At 40.8% G+C, this 12863-nt stretch overlaps 2 protein-coding genes across 2 annotated transcripts in view; one reads left to right on the top strand and one right to left on the bottom strand.

Moving 5' to 3' along the window:
• Window positions 1–12863, bottom strand: part of LOC116052112 (toll-like receptor 2 type-2) — a 30423-nt gene that overhangs the window by 5215 nt on the left and 12345 nt on the right. The window contains exons 12-13 of the mRNA XM_035993815.1: window positions 11791–12555; window positions 9014–9015 (exon numbers count right to left, since the gene is read on the bottom strand). Of these exons, the coding sequence (XP_035849708.1) occupies window positions 12144–12555 (412 nt within the window). The 3' untranslated portion in view covers window positions 9014–9015; window positions 11791–12143. The remainder of the gene's footprint in view (window positions 1–9013; window positions 9016–11790; window positions 12556–12863) is intronic.
• On the top strand, window positions 3623–10492 carry LOC116052114 (protein FAM111A-like). Its single transcript, XM_031302634.2, is given in 6 exon segments — window positions 3623–3684; window positions 6330–6415; window positions 7163–7324; window positions 7897–7944; window positions 8039–9337; window positions 9339–10492. Coding segments are annotated over 5 exon segments (2115 nt in total). The 5' UTR covers window positions 3623–3684; window positions 6330–6343; the 3' UTR covers window positions 9873–10492.

Here is a 12863-nt window from a genome sequence, read left to right as displayed (position 1 = left end):
TGACTCCAGTCAGTCAATGGATACTGATTAAGTATTCAGAGGCTCAATACACAACTGGCTGGATAGGTTTTTTTTGTAGTTCATGAAATCTTTAATCTTAACAAATGATCAACTAACTTGTCAAATCTAGCTCTGTCATCACATCAAGTTGTAAACCCTGTCTCTTTTAAGTGTAGTTTTGGGTTAGTGAACTAGAAGCCACCATGTTTTTTAAAGTGTTAGCTTGGGTTAGGGAGTTTTTTCACTGTTTCTTTCATAGCGTCATGACTTTACTCTAGCCTTTGTGTGTTGCTGTTTGGTGTACTGTAATGGCGTTTTTCCATTACATGGTACCTACTCGACTCGCCTCGACTCTACTCGCCTTTTCTGGTTTTCCATTACGAAAAAAAAGTACCTGGTACCTGCTAACAGGTACTTTTTTTAGTACCTCCTCCGTTGAGGTTCCAAGCGAGCTAAGCCGATACCAAAAGGTGACGTGAAAGCGACAGATGGGGGTGTCCTGAACAAACCCGCCATTTTTAAATAGTTTAGCAAGCGGTGTTTTTTTTTTTTTTTTTTTTCTGCTTCCAGCTTCATTTCAAACAAAATTTGTCTTCTGGCTGTGGCAGCAACGACACACCTTCCACGTTCTGTGTGTGTTTCGCGTTAGGTCACGGCAGTAGTTTCCTGCGGCCGCGCTGTGACGCATGAGGCGGTACTAAATCTGCAATGAAAAAAGGAGGACGGGGGAACCGCGGCCGAGTTGGGTCGAGCCGAGTAGAGCTTGTACTAGCAGTGGAAAAACGCCATGAATAGAACCATCTACTGTTGATTTGCCTGTTAAAGCCACAATCTCATGATCATAGTTAAGTATTGTAACTTTGTTTTGAATAGGCCTACTGTTTGCATTTTTTTTGTGTACAGGTTAGAATAAAAACATTTTTATTGATCTTTTAAACTTAACTACATGTATAACGTACAGCCTTCCGATGTGTTCTGTTTGTATTATATTAAAAATCATTTGTTTGGTTCTTCTAAAATCTGTTTCCTGTCATTTATTTCATTGTGGTTGTAAAGCTTTAAAGGTACGCTCACATTACGTGTCCATTAACCAAAATGTCCTATTGAATTGCCCCTGAAGAAGGATGTGACAGATCTAATGTGGGTAATAAATACATATTAATCACAGCGATCACAAACTATAAACAGTGTTAAAGTGCAACACCACAGTTTGTAGTCTGTACCAAATATGGTGATGAAACTGGCTAGAATAATGACACAATAACACAGTGCAGCAGTGTTTGTATTGGCTGAACGAGCACATCCGCTCAGACAAAGTTGAACACGTGACCTTTGACCTGCAAATCAGCTGGAGTCGTGTGGAGATCACACCGAAATAGGAAACCCATGCTTCAATTTGTCCGTCATAGAGACTTCAGTCAAACACATGAATGATGACTAAAGGTAATAACTAGTCTCACACAGGGCATGAAGTTAACTTTTTTGACCACCAGCCACTGTGGCAGGTGGATTTTTAAATCCACCTGCCACAGGGACTTTTTACCAGCCACTTTTTTTGTGTCATAAAGGTGAAAAACAGGAATTGCTGTGTCTCTATGATCCTATCCTGTCCTATTGATGGTAGCCTACTCATGGACATTGCTCCGTCATCAAGTGCTGTAGTAGGGGGGCCCGCCTTCATAATCCTGCATAGGGGCCCGGTGTTGGCTCGTTACGCCACTGCATATAAGAGATGAGATGACAAAATCAGGAGTAGCCTATGTGCACCACAACAACAACAACAACAACAACAAAACACTGGTGAATGCGCACCATAACAAGAATTTTTTTTGTATAGTTCTTAAAAATAAAAAAATAAATAAAAAAGGAAACTTGTTTTGGGGAGAATAATACTTATTACTCTGGGCTGGGATTTCCTAGGAACCTTACCAAGAAGGCTCAGGATGCTGCAAATGTTGGTAAAATATGAAAAAGGCTGGTGGATTTAAGACACAAAATAAATATGTATTGAATGAATCAAATATGAACATATCTGTCATTGTCAGTGGCTTGTTGATCTTTACATTGTTAGTTAATTTCCTATCCTGGCCTGGGACACACATTCATACGGTTTAATAAAGTACTTATTGGATTTAACTTATCATTATACTTACAATAACGAGAGTAGCTGTCCTCAATTTAGGTCATCGTGTACGTCTCATCTGCGTTTTTTCCTGCATCCACCGTGTGCGTTTGTGTGTGTCTGTGCGTGTGTTTGCGTGTGTGTGTGTGTGTGATTGTGTGTGTGTCTGTGCGTGTGTTTGCGTGTGATTGTGTGTGTGTTTGTGTGTGCGCGTCAGTCGCGGGGGAAACGGAGCAGCCCCGCCTGCTGCAGAGAGCCGACAGTATTGAAACAGCAGCAGCTTCAGTGACAGCGTACATTGATGTTAAAATGTCTACATGTTGGCAGGACGGTCTGAAATGTTTTGACGGTCTTTCGCTGTACGTTTTGTTTGTAATGTGAGATGTTCGAGTCACATACACGTCTCGTCTTCATATCAGAAACTAGGAAATTAACTTTACCCGTTCTCACTCCCGCTTGGTCAGTGGCTGCACGTGGGATGCTGGGATTGTGTGAGTATTGAAAATGCGATAAGGGGCCCCGGCTGTCAATCAATGTCTTCCAGTGATGCGGGCCCCTGATTGGTCCGGGCCCGTAAGCAACGGCGTAACCTGCTTACCGATAGTTAGGTGTCTGAATCACTCAATTCTCATTGGCTACCCGCCAACGTGGCAGGTAGATTGACAGTTTCACCCGCCAATCACAAAAGTTACCCGCATTTGGCGGGTGGGCGGGTGCCAATTTCATGCCCTGGTCTCACATATCCAGACCCATCTCCACAGTGATAACAACTGCCTTAATCTACAGCTAGTGCAAAATAACAACAGTGACATCAAGTGGTGAACACCGTAAACTACAACATGAGGTACCCTATTATTATTGGATGGAATTGTAAAGTTCTAATACAACATTTGAATTGAAGCATAGCTGGTGCAATCCAGTACAGGAGGGTAAACTGTTTAGCCTCGCTTCACCTTCCTCTGTCAATTGGCTTCTCAGGTCTGTTTATGTTAGTTTTGTTGTGCGTTAGAAATGTTGAGCACAATGTAAGTAATTGACTATATGATGTGTGAATCTTAAGTGGCAAGTTAATGAGGCTTGGAGAGTAAGTAACTGTGAAATGTCTCTCACGTACTACACGTTGCTAGAGTTTGCTAAGTAAACTGTCAAGCAGTATTTTTGAAGACTATAATTTAATTTATTCCGATGACAGAGAAGTACTATTTCACTTTAACTGAAGGAGTAAGGTTTGTATGTTTGTACTGGTGGATTTTGTTTCACGTGTGGATGACGAGCAGAGTTTTTGACTGGTGTGAAAGATAGCCTCAAGTCTGTCGTCATTTCCTCCTCTGTGTCCACTCTGCTCTGCTATCTGTTTTGTGTGTGTGTGTGTGTGTGTGTGTGTGTGTGTGTGTGTCTGTGTGTGTGTGTGTGTGTGTGTGTGTGTGTGTGTGTGAATACTGGGTCATCATGTGAGAATGTGGAAAGGGTTAATGAAATATGAGAAGGGGAAGGTTCAGCGCAGAGCCACTTCTTATCTTTCTTCAAAAACAGCCATTTTTCAGAGACGGTCGCAAGTCAAGGTAAGACCACCAGATTCTTTCTTTACATATACAGTATGGTCTTATTATTAGGGTCTTTGTTTAGGAATACATTCTAAAACGTTGATTATATAATGAAACGGTGGGGAAAAGGATCCAACAATTATTTTATTTTTTTATTAGAAAACAAAGTAATTACTTTTTTCTCAGTTCATGATTGCTACGTGAGTGTTGAGGTTTATCACACAGATTTAACATCTTCATGATTAACTATAAAAAAAAACTGATTTGAAATGAACTGATTAGGACACTCATTTCAACTTATCTCTTTGGGTAGTGTCGAAAACTTTAGTTCCACAGGACAGTCAAAGTTTTAGCTCTTTCTTGCCCAGACATCAGGGACATCAGAACTTCTGCAAATAGTCACTTCTGTACGCTAAGGCTATTTCCCACAGGCCCAGAAAACTGCAGTTATTAAGCCACTCGTATAAAAGAACAGTCTGCTGTCTTTACAAATGTCTCTACCCCTGCATATTATATACTTAAATTTGGGACATATTTTGCGCTGCATTGCAGCTGCACTGTATTTGTTTTCTACAGTTTAATCAGTTTTATTCCATTTAATATTATTTTAATCTTCCTTTTACTTATGATTTAAAAAAAAAGGGTTTGAAAACAATGTGTGTGTTTTATTAATCCATTTTTGCATTGTGTTTTTTTATTTTATATTTTATTATAGAGCCCCTATTATACTCCTTTTCATCGTCATACTTGTACTTTTGGGATCTACTAGAATAGGTTTACATGCTTTGATGTTCAAAAAACATATTATGTTTCTCATACTGCTCATTGCTGCTGCTCCTCTGCTTAAAACTCTGTTTGAGCTTTTGGCGCCTTCCTGAAAAGCCCAGTGTGCTCTGATTGGTCAGATTGCCCACTGTGTTGTGATTGGTCGACCAAATTCAAACAAGCTGCTGGGCAGGCTGTAGACTTGGCAAACTGGTAATTCAGATCCACTCATGACAGCGTAGCCGGGTGATTTCGCGCGATTGACTGAATCACGCGAGAACTTATGAGTCATCGACAACTCATTAGTCATCCAGGACTCATGAGTCGTGATGACTCATGAATTCTTGAGTGAGTCCCAAGGTCTGCATGCTTGTAATATTTCCGGCTCTGAGTCTGCGGGTCGGGAAGTTCCTATAATCTGTCTCGGACTGTCTCTCTGCTCACTCAGTCGAGTTGATTTGTGGAGTTGTGGGTGCCTATGAAAGTGTAAGTTATAAAGGTTTTGGCAGCTAAGATGGCTAGGACTAGTAGTAGCTAATGTTGCAAGAGGTTTGTGTGTGGCGCTGTTATCATTTTAGATTGTAGTAAGACTCAATTGATCCAAGTTAATGATAATAGAGACTCGCGACTCATGAGTTAATTTAAAGAGTCGGGTGAAAGATCCGAGTGAATCACGACTCAAACAGGTTTAGCGGGCTGTGTTTGCCCACTCTGTTGTGATTGGTCAACCAAATTGCAACAAGCAGCTGGGCGGGCTGTGTTTGCTCAGGCAGCAACTTTAATACAGTCTATGGGCAGCACATATGAAAAACTGGGCTGGCTTAATTATACGTTTCAAAAAGGAATGTGGGTGAGGCGTTCACTTTGAATGAAAACTCACCATAAAACTTGATGTTTGATTAAAAATGATTGTATACCATTAACTAACCAGCGAGTGTACAGTATACTGAAGGCAGCCAACTGTCAGTTGACATATAGATACAGAAGTGTCTTGCAAATGCAATCATTTCTTTTTTACTTAAAGTGCCCATATTATGAAAAAATCACTTTTTCTGGGATTTAGGGTGTTCTTTTGTGTCTCTGGTGCTTCCACACACATACAAACTTTGAAAAAAATCCGTCCATGCTGTTTAGAGTGAGATACAGTTTCTGAATGTGTCCTGCCTTCAGTCTCTAGGTGAGCTGTTCAAAATCAGCACGGCTTGTGAAATGAGCAGGCTAACCGCAACCATTAGCTCGTAGCGTTAGCATGCTAACGCTAATGCTAACGCTAGCATGCTAACGCTAGCATGCTACCTCGTTCTCAATAGCAAAGCACTGCTACAACACACACAAGTTCACCATAATCTACAAAAGAACTACTTACATGTGCGCCCTCATTTAGAAGTCTCCCAGCTAATCCTGCCTTGTAACTGACCGAAGTTGTAGAAACAGCCTTTCTTTTACTGTCTATGGAGCTAGCTAGCTGACATGATCTACATCTGAGCTACTGGGCATGTGCAGTGCAATCAAAGATAGTACAGAAGAAGAAGAAGAAAAGAGGTCTCACTCTGTAGCTAAAACAGAGACCAGGTGAAAAGAGGATCTGCAGCAGTGAGAGAGAGCGGTGCAGTAAAACACAAATATGGTGTTTTTTGAAAATTAAACCATGTAAACCTATTCTGGTACAACCTTAAAATACAATATGAACCTGAAAATGAGCATAATATGGCTGCTTTAAGTTTATCAATGCATCACTTAGATGCAGATTTCAATTGATTGGCATAGATTTGGGTACGGGCAGAAGAGACACGTCAATTTTTATATTTATATCTCAGTTGTAAGATGTTAGCATGCATTTAGTTGATGGTTCAAAGATGTCATATTAACACCAACTACTTTTTCTTTTGTCATTTTAGGAGTCATTTTGAAAATGCCTCCCAAAAAGAACAATCCTCCAAAAAAGCAAAAGACGCGGGACATTGCGTCATTTTTCTGCACACCTGTAAGTTCAACAACTCTCCTTAATTAATATTTGAAAAACACTTATCTTTGACTGAATCTGTAACTTGTGTAGCCTCAATGTTTAGTAAACTAAAACCTCCAACGTGGATATATTTCAACACAGTCTCACGGCAGTTCGTGAAACGGGTACGTAATATAATTTCATTTGTGTATACAAACACGTTTATCTTGTTTTTTTCGTGATGGTCAGCACATTTTTTTTCTCGTAATGGTCAGTATGTTTTTTATAATACCAACAATTGCATAGCTGTATACAGCAAGATGGGTTGGGTTTAGGAAAAGAGGAATGGGAAGGTTGGGTTTAGGAAAAGAAGAACGGGAAGGTTGGGGTTAGGAAACGTGACACGTGGGACACGATCCCCGGTCTCCTGGGTGAAAGTCCTATGTTGTCTGACCCATCCACCACCCCAACCAACCTCCCTACGCGGATTTTCAGGCTTTCATACTACTCGCTACTGTAGTCGTTCTTAATGCTACGTCATGTTCTCATTGAGAATCATGCTGTGATCACCAAAGATGCTTCCCAAATACATTAGTTTAAAAACAACGTGCTGACCATCACGAAAAAAACGACAAAAACGTGATTGTGTACACGAATCAAATAGATTAAATTACGTGACCATTTCACGAACTTCCGTGAGACTGGGTTGTATATTTACCATGCAGAATTAGCTACAGATTGTCCCACTGATTTCATTGTTTGTGAATGCCATCATTATTTCATCAGGACAAAACTGTCAGCAGCCGGTTGACAGAGAGTACACAGCCAGGTGGAGCTACAAGTGGAGCTAAGAGCGGAGCTGCAGGGTCTAATCCAGGTGGAGGAGCCAAATTCTCTCAACCAAGCAAAGATGCAGGGTCCAATCTAGGTGGAGCTACAGGCTCTCAGGTGAATTGATTGGAATATAAATTCAGTTTTTGATATGGTTTAAAGAGAAAATAATAATGATTAGGCTCTTAATATATGATGCATTTGATATTCTAGCAGCTTATCAATTTCTTACGGCTGTGTCACAAAACAATTGCTTAGATGTTTCACTTTAGGATGGTTAATAGTGTGAGTGGGAGGGATAGACGAGCATGCAGGCAGTGATCTTTCAGACAAAGTAAATGTATTCATGCTGGACTCCAAAAGAGAAACAAAAACTATTTAATAAGGTCCAACAGCATCCTCTGCAAACAATTAGTCTTCAGTTTGTCTTTACACGAGACTGTCCTCCCCCGACAAACGCTCCCATAGGTCCCTTGTTCAAGCAGCAATTACGACTCATTTTTACGTTTATAGTGGTGGCACATTGGACTGTGTATCAAGTCACCCATCGCCACATGTGTGTGTGTGTTCTTGTGCATGACCTCAAGGTATACGAAACAGAGTGGTACATAACTCTTCAGGGTACCCACTTGTCTTTGTGTTCCATTGTTTTTACAACAGTAAATGTAGAGCATTTTCTTGTTTTACAGACACGCAGCCAAACGAGAGTGAAAGAGGAGAATGGTGTTGATATCATGGTGAGTAGAGTGATGCGCTGCATGTACAAAAAGTCAGCATTTTTATTACATCAACAAGGACACGCACTTTTATTCTCACTCTGGTTTTCTGCAGGGTGAACATTTACATCGTATCACGGTGAAATTCAGTACAACTGGCACTACGAAATACACTATTGACTGCGATCATCCTCGCACAGTGCTGGAGGTGATAAAATCAACTGAAAACTTTGAGAAGAAGGTGCAGAACTGTCCAGATGAAAATATTGTGATACAGCTGGGTAAAGCAAGGGACTCTATTGTTGCAACACATTTCCCTTGTACTTGTATCAGGAGTTGTCAGTCTCTGATCATATCAGGTGAACCAGAAAAGGTTGAAGTTGCCCAAGACCAATTTTACAAACCAATACAGTCAAGGGACAAGTATTCTGTCTTTTACATTGATACAGTGGGAGGAAAATACACCAAACAAAAGAAGCTTTTTAGAAACAATGCTGTCAAAGAGTTTAAGTATCTGTGTGTCTATGGGGAGAAGGGGATGACTGTCAAAGAGTGTCTGAAAAGAGACGGTCGCTTCATTGATGACCTCGACAACTTCACTCTGTCTGACAATGCAGATCCAGATTCCATCACTGAATGCACACAAAAGGTTGACAACCTACATGAAAAACAATTCAAGATATGTCTTCCACGGAACAACAAGAGGGCAAGTTCTGAAAGACAGCAGGAAAACTCCGGCGCATCAAATAATTCACTTCAAAAGTGTGACACAACACCAGTTGTAGATGTAGTACAGCAGAGAGGCATTAGTGTCAGAGCAGCAGTTGAAAAGAGTGGCAGCAGTGTTGACATTGAGGAGATTTATGAAAAACTGCGTCAGCAGACTCCAGCTTTGAGAGAATTGATGGAGAGTAGATTCCCTGATCATTCTTATCAGGAAGCACTGAACCTGAGGAAGGAAAACTTTGGGAAGATCCAACAGTCATTCAGTGAAGTTCACAGAGTCAGGAAACTGTTAAAACTGGGCGAGTCAGTTTGCAAAGTGGTTGTTAAGAATGTTTGTCAGGGAACAGGCTTTGTGCTGTTTGACAACTTCATCTTGACCAACGCACACCTTTTCAAAGGTTGTATCGAAGGACAAAAGTTGAAGGAGGGTATAGATGTGTATTTTCTCTTTAACTATGAAAATCCTGAGCCGCACATAAATTACTACTACTTCGAGCTGGCTCAAGGTGACATCTGCTACACTGAGAGTGATCTTGATTATGCCATACTTGAGCTCAACCCTGAGAGCCAGAAATCAAACCACTCAACACAAACAAAGAAAATGAAGGTGCCACCAGGACTCCTTAAGATTTTTGGTCTAATGCCTCGGGATGGTGAAGCCTGTATTATTGGTCACCCAGCAGGAGGACTTAAAAAAAATGGATCCTACATTTATCATTGAGAAAGAGAAGAGGGAGCAGGCTGTCCGTGATCATTTACATCCATACAAAGACAGTATTGTAACTCTACTCTCAATCAGTCACCTTCTCAAAGATCAAGGCATTGAAAACATAATGATGGGTGGAAAAAAAGCAGACAAAGAAGGGACCTACAATACTTTCATGTATCACGGCTCTTCTGGCTCCCCAGTGTTTGATGCTCATGGTCGAGTCTTTGGTTTGCACACCGCAGGATATGCGTATGGGTTTCCAAACCAACGAGAGAGTGTGATAGAGTTCGCCCAACCTCTGCTTACTATATTTAAACACTTTGTGAGTATGCTAAAAGTAAGTGGACAGGATGAGCTGTTGGCGAGAGTTAACAAAGAAGTGAAGGGAAACTCAGACCTAGAAAAGGTCTTTAAGTCTGTGGTTGAGCCGAAGGAAAGCAGACAGAGACTCGAGGATGAGCCAGCAGACCCTGACGAGCTCCTGGACTACATTGAGTCAATGGATATTCATTAAGTATTCAGACCTTCAAAACGCATCTGGCTGCATACCTTATTTTAGAGTTCATAAAATCTTTATTTTGACCGAATGATTAACCGACTCGTTGTCATCACAACAAATTGTAATGCTGCCCTGCTATTTTTGTGTACCAAGAGTATTTTTGGGGCTGTGAACAGGTTTTTACTCAACTTATAACCCTCCAATAACCAACACTTATTTGAATACTGTATTCTAGACTTACCTTTGTTGATGTTTGGTGTAATGTAATCAGAAACATTGACTTGCCTATGAAAGCCTAAATGTCATAGTTAAGTAACTTTTCTTGGTGTTAAGTTGTGTTGATTTTGTAATTTTTTTAATTGATATTTTAGACTTTATTACGCATATTACCTGTATGGATGATATTAAAACTCACGTGCTTGTTTTCTTCAAAATCTGTTTCCTGTCATTGATTTCTAATTATTGTTATGTAACACTGTCTATATTGGCCGATCGAGCACATCCTGCAAATCTTCCAGATGAGAAGACACTGAAACTAAAGACACACGCTTGAATTCATCCATCATACGGATTCATAATGGAACTTTAGCAAATACTGACTGCATACAAAAAGGAGTTGCTGTAACCCTCTAAAACAGTCAGCTAAAAAAAAAAAACGTCTTAAATGTTATTGCATTGTAAAGAAGTGTTAAGGTGTATAAAAGTATAAAGTTAAAGATGTATGATCCTACAAATTTCGTTCAAAGCATACTGAAGCCTAAAAAGGGTTTACAGCGGCTCCTAGGACGGACTTCTCCTCTTCTGTAGCCAATCACTGCAATGCGTCGTTACAAAATCTTGGAGGTCCCCGCACATAGTGGCCCAGGCCGCAGCTGCGTAATATCGCCGTCCACACGGCCCAGACCACGCTGACCACAAGATGCATAAAACACCTTTTAAGATGTTGTGAGTTTCTTCTTTCAGCCCAATTTGTGAATGAGTAAGTTTACCAGGTATGCCCATATGCACAGTATAGATAGATAGATAGATAGATAGATAGATAGATAGAAATAAGTTGCAACCCAAATTTCAGCAACTCAGCTAGAATTTAACTTAAATTGTCATCACCTTGATTGTTCACACTGCCTGAGCATATACTGAACCTCTTGTGTTTGAGTGTCCCCTCGCTAAAGAACTGATTTTGATTTCGAGACTTCACGTGAATTACAAACACTTGAAAGAAGTTATTTCAGAAAAACACGGTGGTCTGATAATTGCTCCAGATGTTTGCTGTATCCTGGATTCGTTTCACATCCACTGTTGTCTGGCTGACCTGACTTCAGGTTGCAGGAATGACAAATCAACAGCTCCCCCAAGTGGCCGTTTCACCACACTACCAGCAAATGACGTTGCAGCACATCAACATTTGTAATCCAAGCTGGAAGTCTATTATAATTTTGGCAATCCTCACTACCAAAATCAGAAAATAGGATTAGGATTATAAAAAAGTATGCAATTGATTGTTGGTCATTTGATGTGGAGGTTATTCTTCTCTCAATGGTGTTGCTCTGGGCTTGCTTCCCCCCCCTGCCCCCGCCCTTTATGGTAACAAATATTAAATGCATTACAGTTTTTTTAAAGAGCTGAAACATTTTCAACCAATTAAACTTTTTTTTGTGAATTATCACCACCCTTTTTATTCGTCATGATTATTATTATACAAACACTTGCTAAATATTTGAGTTGATTAAACCCTTGAATCTACAAAGGTTCGAAGAAACCAGAACTATCAGAATCATGTAGATCATTTAAGTGATTAAAACAAAGGAAATAGTCATTTCAAAAGCAATACTACATGAAGTGAGTAAGATTGTGAGTTTCAGAAAGTTACAGAAATTGTCAGACATCCCATCCCAGATTCCACTGAGGACTTTTTTTTATCTTTTCGGCCCACTGACCAGGGGTCTCATTTATAAACAGTAGTAAAGTCACAATATTTAGCTCATCTGTGACATTAAATCTAGTTGCATTATCTACTGTACATCATTTACTCCTCTGTTCGGTCTTCTCCTTATCTCCTCCATCTTACTTTGTCTCGTCATCTCATCTTTTATGTGAAAGCGCTCCTACTCCTTCAATTCATCAGCTTCCAGTTTGTCTTCCTGCTCTTCTCATCTCTTTTTTTCCTTTGACACACTCCTCCCTTGTATTCCTTCTCCTTGTCCATTTGTTTTCTCTTTTCTTCTCTTCGCAGCTGCTTTGTTCTTTATTCTCTTCTTACATACTTTGTAACACATACTAACTCTCTCAGTAATCATCCTCGTCTTCTCCTCTCAAAGCGTGGCGTAGACTCCTCCAGAACTCCCCAGTCCTCTCCTCATCCTGAGGCCACTCCAGGTAAGTGGTGGAGCTCATGAGTTTGCGCAGTTTGCAGAACCGTTTTGGGATGTCGTCCGTGGACAGCGGTTCCAGCAGGATCAGGATGGCCTCATCTCCGCCGGCATTCCCGTCGAAAAGCTGGAAGTGGGAGAAGTCCAGCTCGTAGCGGCACCAGTCGGACTGGACAAAATTCTCGGAGAGGACGAAGACGGTCCGCCGGCTGCGCTCCATGGCACTCATGATGTTGTCCACAATCCAATGTCCAGGAAGGAAGTCCCGCTTGTGGAGACACAGGGTCAGAGGCCGGAGCATTCTCTGATCTGAGTCTTCATCGTTCTCCCTGTAGGAGTATAAACCAGAGAGCAAATAAACTTCAAGTTTTCGTCGCGAAGGCATGACCTCCGTGATCGACTCTTCTGGGCTTTTCGGTGAAGCGACCAATGGAAAAAGAGGTAGGTGACAGTACAAACTTTGAATTTAAACGGTTTCTTCACAATGTCTGAGTTGAAAACGCATCTTGTTATCACATAAGAGCCCTGTTCATGTTGCACAGAAATTTTAATTGCATTTTGTCTGTTAAGAGGCACAAAGGCACTCTTTAGAACATTCCCCCACAACTGGCATTTTAGTTAACTGGGAGCTCTGGCC

Source organism: Sander lucioperca, chromosome 17, assembly GCF_008315115.2.
Source record: "Sander lucioperca isolate FBNREF2018 chromosome 17, SLUC_FBN_1.2, whole genome shotgun sequence".
NCBI classification, from domain to species: Eukaryota; Metazoa; Chordata; class Actinopteri; order Perciformes; family Percidae; genus Sander; species Sander lucioperca.
The sequence above is the reverse complement of the archived record's forward strand: the minus strand, read 5'-3'. Positions and strand labels throughout refer to the sequence as shown.